The following is a 21,566-nucleotide window of genomic DNA, read 5'->3' as shown; positions in this document are numbered from 1 at the left end:
TGGAGACAGGAGAAACAGTCAAGCCTGTGTTGTTTCCCCCACTGATCATCCAAAGCCAGCCAGTGACTCTTGCAGAAATGCGCAGGGCAGCCTCCTCCGAGGGTGGCCAGTTCTGCTTCATCTTTGCCTCAAAAAGGATTGGGAGGTCTAATAACGCCCAGTGCAGAGATGTGACACAATTGCCTGCCCCCAATGGAGGCTGCAGCCAGGCCTGTGACAGTAAATTACGTGGTGCTGCGATGGGAAACATATTCTGTGGATAAATACTTCGTGCTTTTCACAGCACACTGCATGGCAATGACTGCTACAGCCAGTCTGCTTCCTCTGATTTTTATGCTGAAATGCAGTTTTATTAGGGAGATTCAGATGAGCCCCACGCTCACATGTTGAAAAATCCCATAAGGGGGTTGTGGGGCTCCATAGACTGGCCCTGCCCCAACACATGCAATGGCCATGCCCCCCGCACGCCACCTATGCATTCAGCTGCCCTGAGAGGGGCCTCTATATGGATCCCGTCTTGCATGGAGAAGCTGTGCTCACATACATCGGTAGGCATGCAGGTAGCCCCTTCCTCTGCCAGCTCAACAGGTGGGTGGTGGAGTGTGTGGCCACTGCCTGCATCTGCGGCTGGGGTGGGACTAGCTTGTGAGGCCCCATGACTCCCCTCATTCATTCTTTCAATGTGGGGGACATGTGAATCCCTCTGTTGTCACAAACCTACTGCAAACACTGTCTCTAACTCTAAAAATAGAGTTCATTTTCCCTTCACTCATTTTTTTTTACACAGTATGTGGCAATGCCCTTGGACTCCTCCACTCTTGTCCATGTGGAGAGCTTTCCCCTTCACTGGAAATCTCTCCCAGCCAAGGAAAGTAATCCATATCTTCTTAGTTCTTGTTACATATGACACCTATATATATCAGTAGAGGTGTGTTCTTCTACACATAGTGGAATATAGTTATTAAACCAATGCTGCACCTTTGGCCAGACAAGGAAATTATAAAAGTAAAATATGGATTTACAAATCAAATACATCGTCATCAGATTTATGGCAGAGACCAAGTGAAGGAAGTACATAACCACACCAATGAGTAGAAGACTTTAAATCTGGATGCTCCTTCTCTGGTGTCTGGACAGAAGTGGACAAGATGGATACTACAGTGATGCTCACTTGCTTGGCACTGTTCAGTACATTGGTTTTGCCAGCTGTCTCAGGTAATTACTGTGCCTAATCTTCTTACATTATTGACTGTTATCCAGTACCTAACAGGATACAAGCTGATTTAACTAAATTCCACATACAGAATTTGGTGACAATGGGATGTTTTTGCAAAGTTACAGGGCACAACTCTGACTGGATTACCCCACCACAATTAGGAACAAGCAACTAGGTCAGATGGACCATTGAGCTGTTTTATGTTTGAACCAGATTAGAAAAAAACTTTGGACTTTACAGGACAATTAAGCACGAATGATTTTATACATTAAAAAATGTTTCAGCACAGCAAATTGAACTCTGTTCTCTTGAGCTCATTGGAATATTTTATTAGTAGAAAGTGCTGTGCAGAAGTGAGATGCTTTATAGAAGTGAGACACTTTATAGAAGTGTCTCAATAAGACACTTCTATAAAATCAGTAATTAAATATAGTTTAAAATTGTCCAGACCTTTGTATTAGGAACTGATGAAGGTAGAATGTTAAATAACATCAGTTATTGGGCAGATTAGAAATGTAAGAAATAAATAATATGATAAAAAATGAAGCTGTCATCTTCTAAACAATATAAATAAAATAAATTTATGCTTTGAAATGTATAGGTAGCTATCCTAAAACTTACGATATTTGAATAACTGAAATAAACTAGAAAAGCAAATAAACGCAAAGCGTATGTGTGTGGGTTGATATCATCTACCTTTTCTCCTTCATTACAGTGTTTTACTTTAATATGTATTTTAGCTTGTACATCTGTACCCAGAAACGTTTGGGTGTATTTCTTAGCTGAGAACTAGAAGGGGTGATGTACGTGTCATATAGAAAACACACACACAAATGAATGACTACAAGTGAATGGATCCAGCAAAGGAGATATCAGAAGTGAAATGATAAGAGCTGTGAAGTATTAAACCAGACTGTCAGTTGAATCTTCTTCAATGCTGGCAAGAGGACACTATCCTCTACCACACCTGAGGGGAACAGACTAGCTTAGGAAGTACAGGACAAAGTAGTTTATGGGGGAGGCAGCAGGTGGGGCTGACATCCCCCAGGATCTGCCTGAGGCAGCTGCCTCACTCTGCCTAATGGTAGGGCTGACCTAGCAATGGCAGGTCTCACTAAATTGAAATGTATGGCCCATTTGGGCCTGGAACTGTGGTATGACCAAAGACTGGTAATAATTGGGCTACATAACATAATTTTTCTGCATCGCTCCTTGATTAATTTGCAGACCAAAATTCCACAGTGGAGCCATTTTTAGGATGTCATTTAGTCACTTATTTTGGTTGGTTCTGACTGATTCTGTCTTCCAGTTCCATTCCTGACTCAAACACACTCAGAACAGAATGTGTCTGATGGCTGTTCTTCCTAGAAAAAAACGATTTCAGGATGGCGCTATTTTGATTGGAGAAGCAGTGTGGGAAAGGGAGTGCTTGACCATCTCCTTGACTGCTGCTCCTCTGCTCCAAATGCCCCCTCATTACTCCCTCCCACCCCACCCCACCCCAGGTGGCGGTGGTGGTTCAGAAAGTAAACACATGTCTGGAACGCAAGGGGGAGCAAGCTGGCTTTTGTTACTGTGACAAATAAAAGTCAATAGATGAAAAGAAGTGGATAGTGTGTTTTAGATGTTATATGCTGATGTTATATTGTGGTAGAGGGAAATATCTAGGAAAAGAAACACAGATTGGATAAGGTTCAGCTTGGAGAAAAAGAAAGGAGCCAAAATATAGTATTCCTATTAGCTGGGGGAGTTCTAGAACTCCTACTGCTTGCATGGCTTTTGGTCTGGTGCAAAAAAGGTTCATTTTATAGATGACAAAAGATCTGATTGGGGCGCTGGAACTAACGTGGCAGTTGGTCCCAGCAGAATCAGTTGGAAGTCAGCTAGAGATAGGAAAAGAGCTAGGAAAGTGAAGAGAAAGGTGCTGCCTATACAAATGTCATAGGAATGTAACATCTGCTTCTCATAGGATAGAAAAGAAAGAAAAGTGGAGTAGTTACACTGGGATAGAAGACAGCATTTTGTCTACATTTTTTTTTTGCTTGGTTGACTTAATGTAAGAGTATTAGAACTGTGTTATCATTATAAATGAAATTATATACATAGTTGTCTTTCCAGTAAGGTTTGGAAATATTCCATTGTCACAGGGTTGTTTCCCAAATGAAAAGATTTCACAAGGTGTGTTATTGTAACTGACAATATTCTTGGGAGATATAGCAAGAACCAAGTTATTCCAGTATATTTGAGGGTATGGGTTAATTTAGGAAAGTATACTCTCTTAAGGCTTCTTCACACGGAGCTTTTATCCTGCTATTGAGTTTGCTCACACATGGAAGTTTGCGAGCCCTTTAGATGACACCGTTAACCTCCAGGGCGTCTCCTGCACTAAATTACCTTTATTTTACATTGATCGGAGATAATGAGGTATCGCATTACCCCGCTTGTGTTCCGCTTGAGTTCCCTCTGTGGAAAAGGAAAAGCCTCAAGAAGAGGAGCTAGATCAATGAAACATTCCCCTGATTTTTTTTTTTTGCCATCCTCTTTGTCATCTGTTATCATTTGCCATCTTTAATAGTTTAACCACAATTTCTTTCCTCTGTTGTTTACTATACACATAGCTGAAGAAAGCCTTTTTGTTGCTTTTAGCATCCCTCACTAACCTCAGCTCATTCTCAGCTTTAGCCTCCCTGATGCCATCCCTGCAATTCTGTGCTACCTGCCTGTACTTAGGGATGTACGAAAGTCACTTACCTTTTCGCGGATTCTGTTCATGGTGGGGGGGGGAGGCAATCTGGTCCTCCCCCCAGAATCCTCGACAGTTGGCTGTGCTCCGCAGCGGCTCTGTGGAGCAGCCGGCCAGGCCCAGGCCAGGGCCGTCTGCAGCCGGATTTCCGGCCGCGGAGGGCTCTGGGTAAAAAAACAAAAAAACAAAAACAAAAGACTTATGTAGCCTATCACGTCTGGGTAAAAAAAACAACAACCTGCGTACACAAATGTGGCCGCCGCCATTTGCGTTCCTTATTTTTCGCCGTCTTAGTCTACGTAAATATTTATGTAGACTAAGACGAAGAAAAGAAAGGGGAACGCAAATAGCGTAGTGGGTGCTATTTGCGTTCCCCTTTCTTGTCTTCGTCTTAGTCTACGTAAATGTTTACGTAGACTAAGATGGCGAAAAATAAGGAACGCAAATGGCGGTGGCCGTAGCCGCCGCCATTTGTGTATGCATTTTTTTTTTTTACCCAGACGTGATAGGCTACGTAAGTCTTTACGTAGCCTATCACGTCTATGGGGGGAAAAATAAACAAACACAGACTGCAAATGGCGGTGGTGGCAGCCGGTCGGAAGACCAGCTGCCGCCGCCATCACTGCCAAAGCCGCCGCTGGAGCCGCCGCCATCTGAAACATCTGCCCCAGGTAAGTCTCATCCTGGGGGGGATCCGTGGGGGATGGAGGGGATGGCAGGCTGTTCCGCGATGGATTTCGGGGGGCCAAATGCACTCGCATTCGGCCTCACTGAGATCCGTCGCGGAATTCTCTGACATCCCTACCTGTACTCTTCCATTGTAGTTTGGCTTTCCTTCCACTTCCTATATGTGTCCCTTTTTTTTTTCCAGGTCATCTCTAACCTTTTTGTGAAGCCGCATTGTCTTCTTCTGTTGTCTTCTACCTTTTTTTCTTGTTGGAATTGTTTGTAATCGTGCCTTTAGAATTTCCTTTTTTTAAAACTCCCACCCATCTTGGACTCCTTTTCTCATTAGAGTTGCTTGCCATGGGACCTTACTTATCATTGTTCTGAGTTTATTAAAATTGGTTTTCCTAAAATCCAGGGTACACGTTTGACTACACTCAGGTTTTGCTTCTTTTAGAACCAAGGACTCAAGTATAAAATGGTCATTTCCCCCCAGAGTTCCCGTAACTGCTACTTTATCGCCTAAGTCATCTCTGTTGGTTAGGATCAAGTCAAGGATAGCCAATCCTCTAGTTCCTTCCTCCATTTTCTGTAAGAGGAAGTTATCAGCAACATAAGTCAGGAATTTCTTGGAGGGGCCATGTATTTCAGAATTTGTCTCCCAACAAATGTCGGGGAAATTGAAGTCCCCCATTACTACTACATCTTGCTTCCTTGAAACATTGGCAATTTGCTTTTCAAAAGTTTCATCTTCGTCTTCTCCTTGATTGGGTGGCCAGTAGTAGACTCTGACCATCATGTTCCTTTTATTCTTTGTTCCATTTATTTTAACCCAGATGTTCTTGATGGGGCTACCAGGCTCATTCTCCTGTATTTCTGTGCAGAGATATGTATTTTTAACATACAGTGCAACTCCAGCTCCCTTTCTGTTCCTTCTGTTCTTTTTGAACAAGTTATATCCTTCAATTGCAGTATTCCAGTCATGAGAGTCATCCCACCAAGTCTCAGTTACACGTATCAAGTCATAATTTCCCTCCTGTATTAAGAGTTCAAGTTCATTTTGTTTGTTTCCCTTACTCTGGGCATTAGTATATAGACATCGAAGACCGTGTAATTTATAGTCTGGCTTTCTTCCTACATGTTTTTGAAGACTATTACTGGCCACTATTAGAGCTGTTGTTGTGTCCGTAGTGGTGCATGAGCTTTCGTCCATTGTTACCCGCAACCTTACGTCTCCCTCCCCCATAGGATTCAGTTTAAAGCCCTCCTGATGAAGTTCTTCATGCGGTGGCCAAACACATTCTTCCCAGCCCTTGTGAGGTGCAACCTGTCACTTGCCAACAATCCATCTTCCAGGAAGTGTAGCCCATGGTCCCAGTTGCTCATTGCTTATTCTGAATGGCTTTTTCTGATTTGAACCTTTCTTTATCTCAGTCTTTAAACCCCTCTACAAAGGCTGTTCTAAGAGCAAATCTACTCATTCAGGTTATCAGGGTTAATTGAATTTACCCCTGATAACTTGAATATATGAAATTGTCATGACTTTGGGTGCTTCCCTCTGGAGGGCTCCTAGCATTACCAAACAAAAGACGTCTTGCAGCCATTCCATCTTTCCTTCCTTAATGGATTTTCTGTGGTAAGACAGAAGTGGTGGGAAAATGCAGGAAGGTTACAAATGGAATGTGTCATCACTGGACCTCTCATAAAGTTCTATGAATAAGGCAGGGTGCTTGCACAATAAAAGTCTTGTCTGGAAGCACTCTTCATCAGTATTGAACTCAGGATTTTTTCAGTTGTCTTTTCAGGTGGAAGACATTTTGTGAATCATTCAATATTTGCCTTGATTCTAACTTTTTTGATCTGAAGAATCTCCCTGAAGTGAGATGAACAGTGATGGAATGGATTACAATTTGGAAAAACTGAATCTTCCATCAGAGTAGTTCAACATAAACAAATCTACTAAAACAGTTGTAATAACTCTTATGAGAATCAGTCTAATCTTAAGGCTTTTCTACATGAGGCATTGATAGTGTAGAAAAGCAGGGGTCCCCAACCCCTGGGCCGTGGACCGGTACCGGTACGTGGACTGTCAGCAACTGGGCTGCAGCAGGGGTATGGGAACCCCCCTTACCTTGGGTTCACGGGGGGGGGAGGTGATCCATCCCTCCTCCCCCGGAATCCTCACCAGCCCTGGCCGGCTCCCCTCCGTGGCGAGTCCGTGGAGCAGCCGGCCAGCCTCAGCTGCTGGAGGACTTCCGGCCTCTTGGACGCAAAATCTTTACATAGAAATCTTTACATAAATCTTTACATAGCCTATTACTGCAAAGAACAGGGATGCAAATGGCATCCACTACACGGACGCCATTTGCGTCCCAGCGGCTGGAAGTCTGCCAGCGGCTGGAGCCGGCCAGCAGCTCTGCGGACTTGCCGCAGAGCGGAGCCAGCCAGGGCCGGTGAGGATTCCTGGGGAGGGAGGAGGGATGGATCCCCCCCGTGGACCCAAGTTAAGGGGGGTTCCCACACCCCTGCTGAGGCCTGGTCCCATCCCCCCCGGTCCGTGGAAAAATTGTCTTCCACGAGACCAGTCCCTGGTTTCATAAAGGTTGGGGACCACTGCTTTACAAGTTCTTTAGATGACATCATTATGCTTGAGTTTAACTTCTGTGTCTAACCAGCACTTTCAGCTAGTTTTTTTTATTTTTTGAGCAGGGAAAATGCAGCATTTAATTTTGACAGTGAAAGAAAGCGCAATTTCCTCTTGTGCATTAGCACTATTCCGCTAACCACAGTCCCACCTAGAGGTCATGTTTCAGCAAAGCATGAAAGGAAACAGTCCTGATGTAGTGCTCGGATCTCAATTTTGTGAGAAAACCAAAAGCAGATACAGTGAATTTACAGTCGATTAATAGCTGCATGTGGAAAAGCTCTGAGTATTTACACTCATCCTTACCTTCCTGTTCAAAAATGCAGCAGTTCGTTCAGCTGCTTGTGTATCTGCATGTGCTTAACATTTCTTCCTGCTCTGAACCTAGCATAGAACACCTTGGAGTAGCTCTTTGATTTATGAAACTCCATAGAATGCAAACATGGAACAAGGCTAAACAGAAGAAACATTAGTGTGCGAACTGATTCTTTCCTCAAACATATTATCATCCCCTCTGAAAAAATGAGGCATCAGCCCCTTGTACTTCTGCACTCTGTATTGTCTTCTTAAGCTTCTTTATTTTCAAAGAGTTTTTCTCAGAGCAAAAACATCCACTGCCCATCCTGTGAATAAAGCTTTTCAGTTTTAGCTTTTATATCTATCCTGACGTGTTTAGATTACCTTGAACACCAGCTAAATGGCAGGAAGTGTGGAGATGCATCGAAATACAGCTCCCATCATCCCCCAGCTAGCAGGATGATGGGCATGGTGGCTGGGAGCTGTGATCCAACACTTGTGGAGGGTGCCTGGTTGGAGAAGACTGGTGTAGACCATACTTAGCTAGATGGACCAATAGTCTGACTGGTATAAGGCAGCTTCAGTTCCTATATTCCAGTTAATTGCTTTCAAAGCTTCAGAATCCTTTCCTTTGCCACAAGAGATTCTGATGCCCAGGAGCAGATATGGTATTTAAAAAGATGAATGCATGGAGTTTAATGGCACAATCCTATATGTATAACTCCCATTGAACTCACTTACTCAGTGGGACTTACTCCCTGGTTCAATGGGACTTACTTCCAGGTAACTGGTAGGGGACTGCAGCCTTTAGTCTATTGGTAAATGTTTAATTCAGGACAGATCAAAGGAAGTACTTCTTCGCATAGCACATAGCTGAACTATGGAATTCACTGCCACAAGATATAGTGATGGCCACCCATTTGGAATGATTTCAATGGGGATTACACAAATTCTTGGAGGAGAAAGCTATCAATGGCTACTAGTCCTGATGGCTGTAGGCTACCCCCAAAATCAGAGCCAGTATTCCTACATACACCAGCTGCTGGGGAACATGAGCAGGAGAATGCTGTTGCACTCATGTCCTACTTGTGGGTTTCCTGTGGGCAGCTGGTTGGCCACTGTGTGAGCAGAATGCTGGACCAGTCAGATGGACCCTTGGTCTGATCTCGGATGGCTCTTCTTACATTCTTATGTTAGCCATGACAGACAAGGGAACCTCCATTTTTCAACGTTGTTGCATGGTTGTAAGTCAAAGAAAGTAATAGGCTATAGTTCAGTAGTCACTAAACTTCCAAATTATTAAACCATTCAGCAGTAATGTAATATTGTATAGATGCAGCCTGCCAAATTGCTTGCCATATTTAATATGGTAATTTGCTATCTTGTTTATATATATCCTATATCAAGGACCAAAATGTCTTGAATGAATTGATTTTAATATGTTATTTTTCACTTCCTTTTACCACAGGTTTTACTTCATATCTTTCAAGTGTTGAATCCTCTGCCATAAGAGAATCTACGCAAGGTAAGAACTCACTTATCTTTGTTTTGCTTTTTCTAATTATCATGGAGTTTTAAATGTTATTTACTGAAGCTCTAGATCAGCCTGTGTCAACCTGGTGTCCTTCAGATGTTTTGGACTACAACTTCCAGCATTCCTGAACATGTTAGCTGGGGCTCATGGAGGTTGAAGTCCAAAACATCTGGGAGCACCAGTTTGGGGAAGGCTGCTAGATTATGACTTTCCAGAGGGGTAGTGGTTGTGTTAGTCTGTTGCATCAAAAACAACAGAGCGTCTTGTGACTTTGTTAGTCTTAGTTAAAGACTAACAAATTTATTATGACATAAGCTTTCATGGACCACAGTCTGCTTGAGTGATTTACTCCCCCTCTCACTCATTGGAGTTACACACTCACTGCAAGGCCATCATGTTTGTGACTACCAGTGTAGAAGACAAATCAGGGACAACCCAAAAATATGGACTTCAAGTTTTATGAGAATATATTAAAGAGAAAAAAAACTTGTAGTCCTTGTTTTTGAATACAGATATGGAGGCAAAATCTCTACGCTCAGGTGTTAAAAGTGTTGCATGCCTTCTTTGAAACCCCACGAGAGAAAAATAGTTGAGATGAATAATTTGGAGTGGGAATGTTTTGAATTGCGCACTTCTGAGCAGAAGGGAAGGAAGCTGGGGTGCACCTTTGTCTCCTCCCCTTCCCACTTCCAGAACCGCCCCCTTTCCCCCATCTCTGCACTCCATTTCTGGGTGTGGAGACGCAGCCAGCACAGAGAGAACTGCACTGGCTATGAGGGGGAAAGGGAGTGCGAGGGAAGTGTGGTTTCTGGGCTCTGAGGTTGGAGCCCAGGTTCTGACCTCAGATCCCAGAAACTGAACAATCCTATGTCCCACCGACACAGGGGTCAGAGGATTGCTCCCTAAGAGGTTAAAGAAGAAACAAACAAATATCTGAGTTGTAGGAAGATCTCCTAAAGACACTTAATTCCTGGCTTGTGGACAGGTACTTCAACATCAAGAATAACACTGGAAAATAACATTGAAGCTGTAGTGCTTCAGAGTGCAGCTAGGAGCTCACATGATTCAACTTAGGAGAGCCATTCTCCCTTCTTCCCTGCTCAGGAGAGAATTATTCCTCTAAGATGGAACATGGTAGGCAACATGTAAACCAGGGGTGGACAGAGTTTGTTGGTCCAGGGGCCAATGTATGTAGTCTTGCTATGTTCATTCTTTTGGCAGAATATTATGAGGGCACTCAAGTAAATGCAACCAGTTTGCAACATCTCCTTTGTTGTGGTGGTAGTGGTTCAAGATTCCATAGCATCCAAAGACATAACAGTTGATCATTAGTTTTCACTTGTTATTTCAACAATAAATAAAACCGCTGTACCTGGAATGCCAGATACCCAGAGGTACTGTTCACCAGCTCCACCTGGTATGGATGCCATGAAACAGATCTTGTTACTTTTATTCAAAGACAATGATCTGATCTCTAAGACTGGCTTGGAGTGCCCTCTTGAGGTTGCTCAGTCAGTAGAGGTAAGTCAGTATATGGGAAGCCATTCTGCATAACATCTATGGAATTCCTGTCCACTCAAGATTTTCAAAAGCCCAAGTCTGAAAGACTCTATTCCACACACACACTTGACATAGAATGGGCTATAAGTTAAATTTTTAAGAAATCAACAGATGGGTGAACTTAGATCATTAGACAGTTCATTAGACAGAAAAATGAAGTCAAATCAAAGTTGGTTGTGATGTTTTCTGACTCATTAGGCTACTGTTAAGACATTCATTTTTATGATCCTACAGCATAAGAGGAGGTGATGTGGTCACCACTTGCTATATCTTGTTTAAAAATGGAATTTTCACACATAAAATTGAATATTTTATATCATGAGTATCATATAGATAAAAAATCCATACCTTAAAAGGGAAAAAACAGAGAGAATTCAAATAAATGTATAAAACTACTTTGATGGAAAATAACTCACTAATATCTCCTCTTTTTCTTAAGGAACACCACTATTTCATTATTCAACACCAGGTAATTTTTATATAACGTTCTTTGAAACAGCTTGCTAGTCCTGTGGTCTTCCAAATTGATTAGCTCGTTTGGAAGCCAGAAACCAATATATGCAATATGGATGCTGTGTGTCAAGAGCGCATGTCTTTGTATTTCTAATTCTACTTACATCCTTTTGGTATCTGTTTAGGTTTAGCCATTGTAATTGTATTTTCAACCCGATAGGTGTTCATCTTTTCTCAATTTCTTCCTTTTTGCTCCACACCTTTTGGCTGGAATGGGCTATATATTCAGTGCTAAAAAATGAGTAGATGGGCCATATCCTTGGAGATACAATTGATAGAGTGTTTGGAAGCATGGCTTAATTTTAAACTAAATGTAGTCCTGGACTATCATCATACATGTCAGCTTTTTATCATGATCAGCTTTCCTCAATCAAGCAGTTTGGGAGATAGTTATTTATGGCATTTGTATGAGCTAGAGGACATTAAAAATCTATGGCGTAATAACACCTTTACTTATGCAAAGTTTATGCAAAAAATGGAAGGGCAAAGACCTACCTTCTACTAACACCTTCATGTAAGAGATGTTGTCATACCACTTGTACAGAAATATGGATCTTTTCATAAACCAGCTGATGCAGAGAACTTACTAATTAATATTAAGACAAAGACTATGTTGACAGACACTTCAAACTGAGGAAAGATGAACTTAATTATTAATGTAAGTGGGAAAGAGACTTGAATGAGATTGGACGTGGATGTATCAGAATGTAGCAAAGGTGACCATATCTGCTCACCTTAAAGAAAACTTCTAGAAATGCACTTTAAATGGTACCTTACTCCTGCCCAACTTAAAAACAAGAATAATCTACAGGGGGATGAATAGTGGAGGTGTCAGGCACAAGGGGCAGATTTAATGCACTTATTTTGGTCTTGCCTATTAAACCATTCTGTGAAGATGATATAGACGTAATAGAATATATTACTGGATATAATATTTCTTTCAATCCTACAAGAGTGCTTCTTGGATATTTGAAAGATCCTGTTTTGGAGCAGGATTTAGAATTGGTGACTAGTTTCCTTACAGTGCGATCCTATGTATGTCTCCTCAGAAGTAAGCCTCATTGAGTTCAATGGGACATACTGCTAGGGAAGTGTATATCAGATTGCATCCTCAGTGTAAGAAGACAAGTATAGCATCATCATGGAAATCCCCAAAATTCCCTCTAATATCAAGTTGGTATGAACAAGTTTGAACAATAGCATTTTTTATGAAGCTCACAAATCATAAATTTGCTGTTGTATGTTCCATTTATGCTTTATACATTATTTATCAAAGATATATATGTTATCTGATATCTTCTCAGAGAGCGATCCTATGTCTCCTCAGACAGCATCTGAGGAGCCATAGGATACTGGGGATTTCCTCAAGGTGTGTGTGAGTCTGTGTGGATTCCAAGCAGGGGCTCTCCTCTCCCTCCAAGCAGAAAGCTCCTCAGTGGCTTCTCTTCTGAGGTTGCTGTTGACATCTTCAAAGGTGGATGGGTGTGTGTGTTGGGGGGGGAGGAAAGGGTGTGTGATGATGGACAGGGAGGGGAGAGGAGAGATATGGATCCACTGGATCTACAAGCCTCTGTGTTGCCATCCCTGCCACAGAACATAAGGAAGCTAGACGGGTGAGAGGCCTGTCTCTCTCACATGGACAAAATAGGAAGGATGGGAGGAGAAAACAGCTTTCCATCTAGAGTGTCGGTCACAGAGGTTTGTACCATAAATTACCCCTTCCTTCTTATTCATAGAGGCTTCTGCATATTTGTTGTTGTTGTTGTTGTTGTTGTTGCTGCTGCTGCTGCTTCTGTTGCTGTTGTTGTTGTTGTTGTTGTTGTTGTTATTATTATTATTATTATTATTATTATTATTGTGTAGGGATTACTTTTTAGCTAGAAATAGAGGTAACATCAACATCTGCTGTGATCTCTCTTCTGATAGTCCATATTACTGCAACTGAAGCCAAACTTTCACATGCATCCATGTCACATGAAAAGTTTCCCCAGCATGGGAGGCTCCAGTCTTGATGAAGAGAAAAACTGCTTAGATCTTTCCCCTTGAGCTGCTCTTCTGCTGAACATAATCCCTCTAAATTGCTTTGCTTCTTTAGGGGGAAAAGATACAGGACTTGTACTGTTTCTTCCTGTGTGTGTGATAGGGAAGGGTGAGAAAGTGATTTCAGTTCATTTTTGACTAGAATTTATGCAATTCACATCTCCAAGAACTAAGCGCAGATCTGAAAGCCACTGCTGACTGAAATATGTATATTTCTGAGATTGGTATGGGATGTTTGCAGCAATAAAAATGTGCCCAACACTGAGTACATTTGAAAAATGCACACAAAAACATTTTAATCACTGGGAGAAAAATGTGTACATTTCAAAAATAAACACAACTGGTTTGCACATTTGGGGAAATATGCATGAAAATATGCATATATATAATATATATATATTATATATATGCATATTTAAATATATATAAATATGCATGAAATATTTATATGCATAATATATATTTAAATATATATAAATATGCATGAAAATATGCATAAATATGCACAACTCTTAATGTAGACAAACAAGGACAACACTCACAATCTCATTTGGAGATGAGTCATAATGAGGTGTGATGCGGAGAATGGAGAAAGTTAAGGATCACAAGATGTGCTGATTCACACATTCCTTGTGTGGGAAAGCAGCTGGCCAGCCATTTTGAGTGGGAAAATATCCAGCAGGGAAAGGGTTAAGGACCTTTCCACCAGCCTCCTCTTCTGCTTCCAATTGCATCCTCCCACAGAGGCATTTTGTCAGAGGACAATACACAGAAATGTTGGTAACAGGGCGCTTTGCCCCTCAGCCACAGCCTCACCTGACGGTACATGAAGGAGCGATGTGGACTGAATCGATTAGGATGCCATCTACCGATGGGTTGATCGAAGGTAGTTTGATTATCTTGTGTTTGCGTGTGTGGGGGCGGGGGAGGCATAAAATACTTTGTGCATTGATTTTATCATCTTTGACTTCACAGGATATTTTTCTTGTGGTGGTCAACTCAATTGCACATCAGAGTCATTCATCACTAGTCCCCTCTATCCTGCAAATTATCCGAACAATGCAGATTGCGTATGGACATTAATAGCAGCGACCACTTTAAATATAAAGATCGCATTTGAAAGTATTGAGTAAGTACCAGGAGTGGTGACTCCCCAAAGAAATGGTGCTCTAACAGTGCAGCTCATTGAAATGGAGAAGATGGGGTAATTTGGGAGACTCTTCTCATGCCAAGTGCAGACACAGCTCATGCATATACGTTCATAATTATAATTAGGAAGCATGACAATTAACATAGCAGTGGGACAAAATCTTCCTGTGCCAGCCTGCCTGTGGAACAAGTGGAATATCTGCAGGATGTTTTGGCCTGCAAGGGGAATTGAACAGCCTCATATCGAATTATCTTCTCTGTCCCTCCAAACACAAATCATTCCCCTCTAGTTTTTGGTGATTTGGGGAGGTGGTACATCACCTGCTCCCCCCCATGCTCCAATTTTGGGGGGCAAAGCTATGAGATCTTTACTCCTCCCACCTCCAGATATGGCCTAGAGTGTCTACACATAATGTACCAGAATTCTTCATAGATGGAGTGATATACAAAATGTAGTGCCCAGGCAGCCATTTTATGAGGTCTGTAGATGGAAAAGCCATTTCCTGATTAAGACTCATTAGCACAAACAGAAGAAGAAAAATGCCCTAATTATATGGGGCGGGTGAGGGGGGAGCAATCCTAAGGTGGTGGTTGCGGGGAGAATCTGTTGCAGAGAAACTTCCCCTCCCTAAGCTCTGCAGCTCATGCTGGCCGGACAGAAGCTGTAGGTCTTTCTTCACATGGAGCTTTTATCCTGCAATGGAGATTGCTCCTTCATGGAAGTTTGTGGGCTCTTTACATGACGCTGTGGCCCTCCAGGGCATCTCCTGCACTAAATGCCCTTTGTTCCATTTTTAAATAGATTGCAGATAATGAGCAATCAAATTACCCCCTGGTGTTCTGCTTCAGTTTCCTCCATGAAAAGAAGAAAAGTGGCAAGAGGAGGAGTGAGATCAATGAAAGATAAAGGAAGACTCAGATACGGGGAGAAGGAGGGGGAAGGGGGAGAGGAAGGGAAGGAAATCTTCGTGATCCTGCATTTAAAATGGAAGCAGAAAGTCCTGTTTTAAATGTGGGATTTTAGGCTGGTGTAGAGATGCCCTAAGAGTGGATTCCCCCTTCCCCTCCTCATCCTCGCTTTGGTGTTTTAAAGTTTTCTTCCCACTGATACAATTGGGAGCAGAAATAAGTATGCAAGTGCCAGGGCTGGCATACTTTGGGGGCCATTCTGGGGGCAGGGCTGTTGGCAAAGACAGGGGGCTTTGGATCAGGCCTCTCCTGCCCTGACCCAAGAATGCCCCATTTTTAGCCCCACTAATCAACAGCAGCAGAACTTTCTGCCTTGCCACTGTGGACACCTCCCTCTACCCACATGGAGGGAAACACCCACAGCATCCAGCCCCCCCCCCCAAGGAAGCATAGGATTGCTCCCTTAATCTACAAATATATAATGTATGCAACCCATATAACACTGTATGGCCCGTTGGCATACAGAATCCCTGTCATTACTAGTCATCCATCTGAGTTTCTGTGTTGAGCTGTATGTTCACACAGATTGTTTTTATTCCAGTACAGAATGCTCATATGATTATGTTGAGATCTATGATGGATACCTCTACTCGCATCTACTTGGAAGGTTTTGTTCTATTTCCTCCCAGACATTTTATTCCACATCAAATGTCCTCACGGTGCGGTTTCTCAGTGACCCTTCAGTAACGCTTAGAGGTTTTAATGCGACCTACTCTCCATTTGATTTGCAAACTGGTGAGTATGTAGACAAACATACTGTGTGTGTGTGTGTGTGACTATATATGAATATAGTTTGCCTTTAATGCTTGAACTTTTACTTTAAGAAAACACTTATGTAATAATAGAATCATTGCTTTATATTAAAAGTAGAGCTTGAGTAAAATCATTTCTTTTCAAATTCTGTTGAATTAATGTTAATCTAAGCATTTAAATCAATCAAAAGCAGTTTGAAACAGCTTGTCACATGCATGCCATTCCCTTTTAGTTCTGCAACTTCTCCCCTCCCCTTCCCTTCAGCACTGCCTTGACATTTTCAACCATCTGTAAAAGTTCATCTCTACTAAAGACTGTAAGGCTGCAGTCCTATGGTCTCTGAGATGGTGTCCCAGGTGCCATAGGATTGATTGGTTCTCTTGCTTCGAGGGTTGAGAGAGAGGTCCACCCCAGAGGAGGAGAAACAATCTTAGATCCCCACTGCATGCCCCCATGGATATGACCACAGCTGTCCCCTCTCTGACAGTGGAACAGATGCTGGAGAGAGGAGAAAGAGGGTGTGGCAGTGGGTGTGACAGGACATGCCCACAAACTGGCTGGAAATCTACACTAGCCCTGATAGATTTCAATGGGAGGGACTCAGTTAAAGGAAGAAAAACCTTCACTGGAGAGGAGAAAAACAGTATAAACTCTACTCTTCCCTCATGTCTGCACTGCTGCCATGAGCCCAGAAGAGCGTTGGCTATTTGGAGGCTCCAATATCAGAGCTCTCCAAGATCAAGGATAGGATTGCCCTGTCCATCTTGTTGTCAGGGCTAGTATCAAAAGGAGGCATGGTTGGACACTGACGAAGGCCCACACCCCAGTAGGGGCCCACTGACAAGAACCTCCTGAAGTTGTTCCTCCTTTCACCATTGCAACCTGCTTCTTCACCGGCTTCTTGGTCTGTCCCAGCTAACTGTGCTAGTAAGAAGGAGGAACAGTAGATGCCACTACTTTCTGGCTCTCTGCCCTTCAAGCAAGCAAATGGTAGCAATGATGAGAAAGAGGATGAGGAGCAATAGAAGTTGGGGACAAGGGCAGTCAGAAGATAGACTCCTGGAGCTCTATCAAGCTCTTTTTTTTGCTAATGAGTAAATATCCGCAACATAAACAATTCTGGTGATCAAACAATTAAGACATTTGGGAAAGTGCTAACCATTCTCTATCCTTTATTTTTCAGCAAATAGTATAGCACCAACAGGTAATAACCGATTTAATAAAAGTTTATATAGACTATGTGTGTACGTGTTTTTTTTTTTAAAGAATCAATCAACAACTACAATGGTATATCAACTTCATAAGGCATCAGGTTAAGAAAAAGGATAGCAATGTTTAGGCAATTAATCCATTAGATTTGGAGATTAAAAATCTTTTAATTGACAAAAAACTTGGCCTCAGTGAATCAGGCAGCTGCGTTAAAGGATTTTAACTTATTTATAAGACAAAAATGTGCAAAACCTGTGGAGAGCAAGGACCAACACATTGCTCTAATTACAGGAAAGTTTTTGTGCCTGCCCCCCTTAGCTGCTGCTTCCAGAATCTATGGGAGGGCAGATCTGATTAGGTTAAAACTGCTGATGGCCAGGGGGTGGGGATTGTGCATTTCATTAATGGCTCCCTTACATACTAATTTGAGCACTGAGGTCCAATTTAGGACAGCCATTCTGCCTTCTTCCCCACACAAGAGAGAATTATTCTTCTAGGATGGAACCTGGTAGGCATCATATAAACCAGGTCCATTTTGTGGCAGAATATTATGAGGACACTTTAGTAAATGCAACCAGTTTGCAACATCTGTCTTTGTTGTTGTTGTTCAAGGTTCCATAGCATCCACAGGCACAACAGTTGATCATTATTTTTTCACTTCTTATTTCAACAATAAATAAAATGACTGTACCTGGAATGCCAGATACTCAGAGGTGCTTTTCACTAGCTTTTCTTTGTACAATGCTTACTTGAAACAGTTCTTGTTACCATCATTTAAATATTTGTAAATAAATGTGATCTCTAAGACTGACTTGCAGTGCCCTCTTGTGGTTGCTCAGTCAGTAGAGGCAAGTCAGTATATGTGAAACCATTCCACCTAACATCTATGGAATTCCCTTCCCTTCAAGATTTTCAAAATCCCAAGTCTGAAAGACTTTGTTCCACACATTTGACAGGGAATCAGTTACGATTGTTAAGAAATCAACAGATGGACAGATATAGCTGACTTGTTAGACAGAAAAATGAAGTCAAATCAAAGTTGGTTGTGATGTTTTCTGATTCATTAGGCTACCGTTAAGACAGATTTATTTCTATGATCCTATAGGATAACAGGCAGTGATGTGGTCACCACTTGATGTATCATTTTTTAAAATGGAATTTTCATGAATAAAATTGAACATATTATGTCATGAGTATCAAATAGATTTCTAAAAATCCATATCTTAAAAGGAAAATTAGAAATAAGTGTGTAAAACTACTTTGATTGTAATTAACTCACTAATATGTCCTCTTTTTCTTAAGCAGACCCACCATTTCATTATACAACACCAGGTAATTTTTTACTTATTGTTCTTTGAAATAGTGTGGTAGTCCTTTACTCCTCCAAACTGACTAGTTTGGAAACCAGAAACCAATACATGCAATTAGGGATGTACCGATTTTGTAAAATCTATTCCATCTGCATTTCAGGGATTGTCAGATGCTTTTCATTGTGTTGTCCGCTCATTGACGGAATCGGATTTTTTCCAATTTCCCAAATTTGCACAAATTTGCATTTGTGCAAATTTGCACTTGCACAAACTCACACTTCTGAAATTGCACAGATCCCCCCAAATGCGCAATTTCGTGCTTTAGCCTGTGGGTTAAATGCTCATTTTCAGCTGCTGGTGTTTTATTGTACGTATTTTTCTGGTGTTTTATTGTATGTATTGCTGGTGTTTTATTGTATGTATAGAAGCTTCAAATCTTCGAATCTTTGAAGAGTTGAGGCTTCAAATCTTCAAAATTTCAAATCTTCGAAGATCATGCTTGAATTAGAAAAAAAAAAAATCGTGGAGAAGCCACGATTCTTTGAAGACAACACCTTAATTTTTAAAAAAATCCGAAGCTGGGAATAGGAGGGGGTAAAACTTAGTCTCATTTGAAGGGATAGAACAACTCCCTGCTCAGTGCAGGAAGCCTGATTCCCAGGCAGTTGCCCATCCAACTACTGATTGGGACCAACCCTGCTTAGCTTCCAAGATCAGACAAGCACACGCACATCCAGCCCTTTGCTTGTTGCTGAGGAAACATTGAGTGCTGAGGAAGCTATGCGATCAGTAGCTGGAAGAAGACATGGGGCCATTGAGAGCTGTGATTAGACAGGAGGGAAATACAAACCCCGCTGTATATGGACAGGCAGGGGAGGGGACTACGACCAGATACGGTAGTGAAGGTGGAAAATCAGAGCACATTAAGGGGAAATATTGGGATATCAGGGTATTGAAAGCGAGAGCAAGGAAGCAGGAAATTCCGGTTCCAATTCGAGGTGGGTACTGCGTAGTGTGAAAGACGGGCAGTGAAACCTCACTGGAAGCAAAAAAACCCGTAAGTGTAGATTGACCCCTCCTTATTTTCTGTGGACTGGGAGTTATTGTTTCTTTGTTGTTCCACTGAAAGAGACTGTTCAATAAAGAATTGTTTGTTGGATTCAGAGAGAGGCTTGAGTTAAACAGGCTGAAAGGTGTGTATACACAGGGCGCATAGGCATGGAGACAGCACAGTAAAAACAGAGTAACTCAGATCCCAGAGTAAAAACAGAATAAATCAGATTCCAGAGTAAAACTAGGTGAAAGAGGTGAAAAGGAGTTCCAAAAGGACCGCAGAGCACCAAGCAGAAGGGAAAGGGTTTCAGCCATAGCCAGAAGCAGGCAGCCAGTCACCCAGAGAGGCTACTTCTATGTCAATGTCCTACTCTCATGTAACACCACAGGGCAAACACAGAGGAGAAGTAAGGAGACTCCATTTGCTGGCCAAAGCCTGGTTCTAGAAGGATTAGCCAAAGTTTGCTATCTGCAACAGCTCCTAAGCCACCCAGTGTTAATCTGCAAACTGCTGCTATGTCAGAGCATTCAGAATCACAGAGCAATAGAAGTCAGTCCAGAGAAAGGGTTTGCAAACTGACTCCCAAAATGAGAGAGTTCTTGGAGATTCAAGAGGCTGAAATCTCCAAGAAGTGTGATGAAGCCTGGCTGAAAACAGCAAGCGCTATGGAGTTGGTCAAACAAGCCTCTCATGTGTATGACTTACAGAAGATTAGTGACAGCATAGCAAAGTACTGTGCTGCATGGCAGCAGTTGATACAAAGGCAGCCCTGCATTCTAGAGAAACTGGATAAAGATACAAATTTGTGCAAGGCAGAAAGCTTAAAGGAAATAAGCAGCAGTCATGAGAAGCTAGTCGCTAACTTCCAGCTTGACTCAGAAACCAGATCCTGGCTGCAGAGGAGAGGAGAGCTACAGGAAGCCTTACAACCTGCACCTTGCCATAGCTCCACTAGTAAAAGAGAGAGCCTTCCAGAGCCCAAAGGTAATAGCTGCCCCTCATCCAGAGCTTCAACAACGTCAGTCTCCGAGACATCATCTAGATGTACACAGAGGTCTAGCAGGTCTAGCTACACAAGTAGCAATGCTCTTGCCATTACTGCAGCACACGGAAAGTGCGCCAAGTATGCAGACATAGAAAAGGCAGTGCAATTTGAAGCCTCAGAATGAGAAGCCAAGGCTGCACACAAAAGGGCAGATCGTGCATGCAAGAAGGCAGAAATTGAGGCCGAGGAACTCCGCAGACAAAGCAGACTGACTGCAACCTTGGCTGCACTCTGAGAGGAAAAGGCAGCAGCGCAAGCAGTAGCCCTTGCTAAAGCCCTCCAGGAAACCATAAAAGGTGAGGAGGCAGACTTCCAGCCTGAAGAATTAGGAGAGGTGGGCCATGATAGCAGGACAGCAGAATATGTGTCAGCTCAGTATGCCTTTTTGCTCAAGCCCAACAAGAATGAGCCCTCCGTGTCCCAGGTGGATGAAGATAAGCTGACACAACTCACTCAACGCCTGCCAGAGCATGTGGCAGTGCCCAGCCAGCCCCACATTCCAGACTTATGCATCAAAAGAGATCAGACCAGTCAGAAAGAGCCAAGCCCCAAGATCCAACCATGGTCATATCGCCCCATGTCAGATGGTGCTGAGTCTCTCTTTGATGACCGTGCCTCACTGGAGGTACCAGCAGGAAGACCTGACAGGTATGTTTCTCGAAGTGAGACACAGCCAGTGCCTCTCAAGCAGCATGCAGCATCCTAAAATATGTATCAAAGGCCACAGCACGCCCAGAGAGAAGCCTTTGATGCCTGCAACCAGCTGCTCGGTTGTCTAAATGGGACCTGTTACTCAGAGGACTTACCAAATTCAGTGATCGTCCAGAAGACTGTAGACGCTGGAAGAACACGTTTCTGGATGCC

The 21,566-nt window shown here is 42.5% G+C and overlaps 1 protein-coding gene across 1 annotated transcript in view; it reads left to right on the top strand.

Moving 5' to 3' along the window:
• Positions 1-1,048: 1,048 nt before the first annotated feature.
• Positions 1,049-21,566, top strand: part of LOC146350943 (uncharacterized) — a 351,952-nt gene continuing 331,434 nt past the window's right edge. The window contains 5 exon segments of the mRNA XM_084845663.1: positions 1,049-1,215; positions 9,035-9,091; positions 11,100-11,129; positions 14,189-14,342; positions 15,873-16,074. Coding sequence (XP_084701789.1) covers positions 1,149-1,215; positions 9,035-9,091; positions 11,100-11,129; positions 14,189-14,342; positions 15,873-16,074 — 510 coding nt within the window. The 5' untranslated portion in view covers positions 1,049-1,148.

This window comes from Heloderma suspectum, chromosome 3 (genome assembly GCF_057233095.1).
Source record: "Heloderma suspectum isolate Gila_16-S chromosome 3, 16-S_ref, whole genome shotgun sequence".
NCBI lineage: Eukaryota > Metazoa > Chordata > Lepidosauria > Squamata > Helodermatidae > Heloderma > Heloderma suspectum.
The sequence above is the reverse complement of the archived record's forward strand: the minus strand, read 5'-3'. Positions and strand labels throughout refer to the sequence as shown.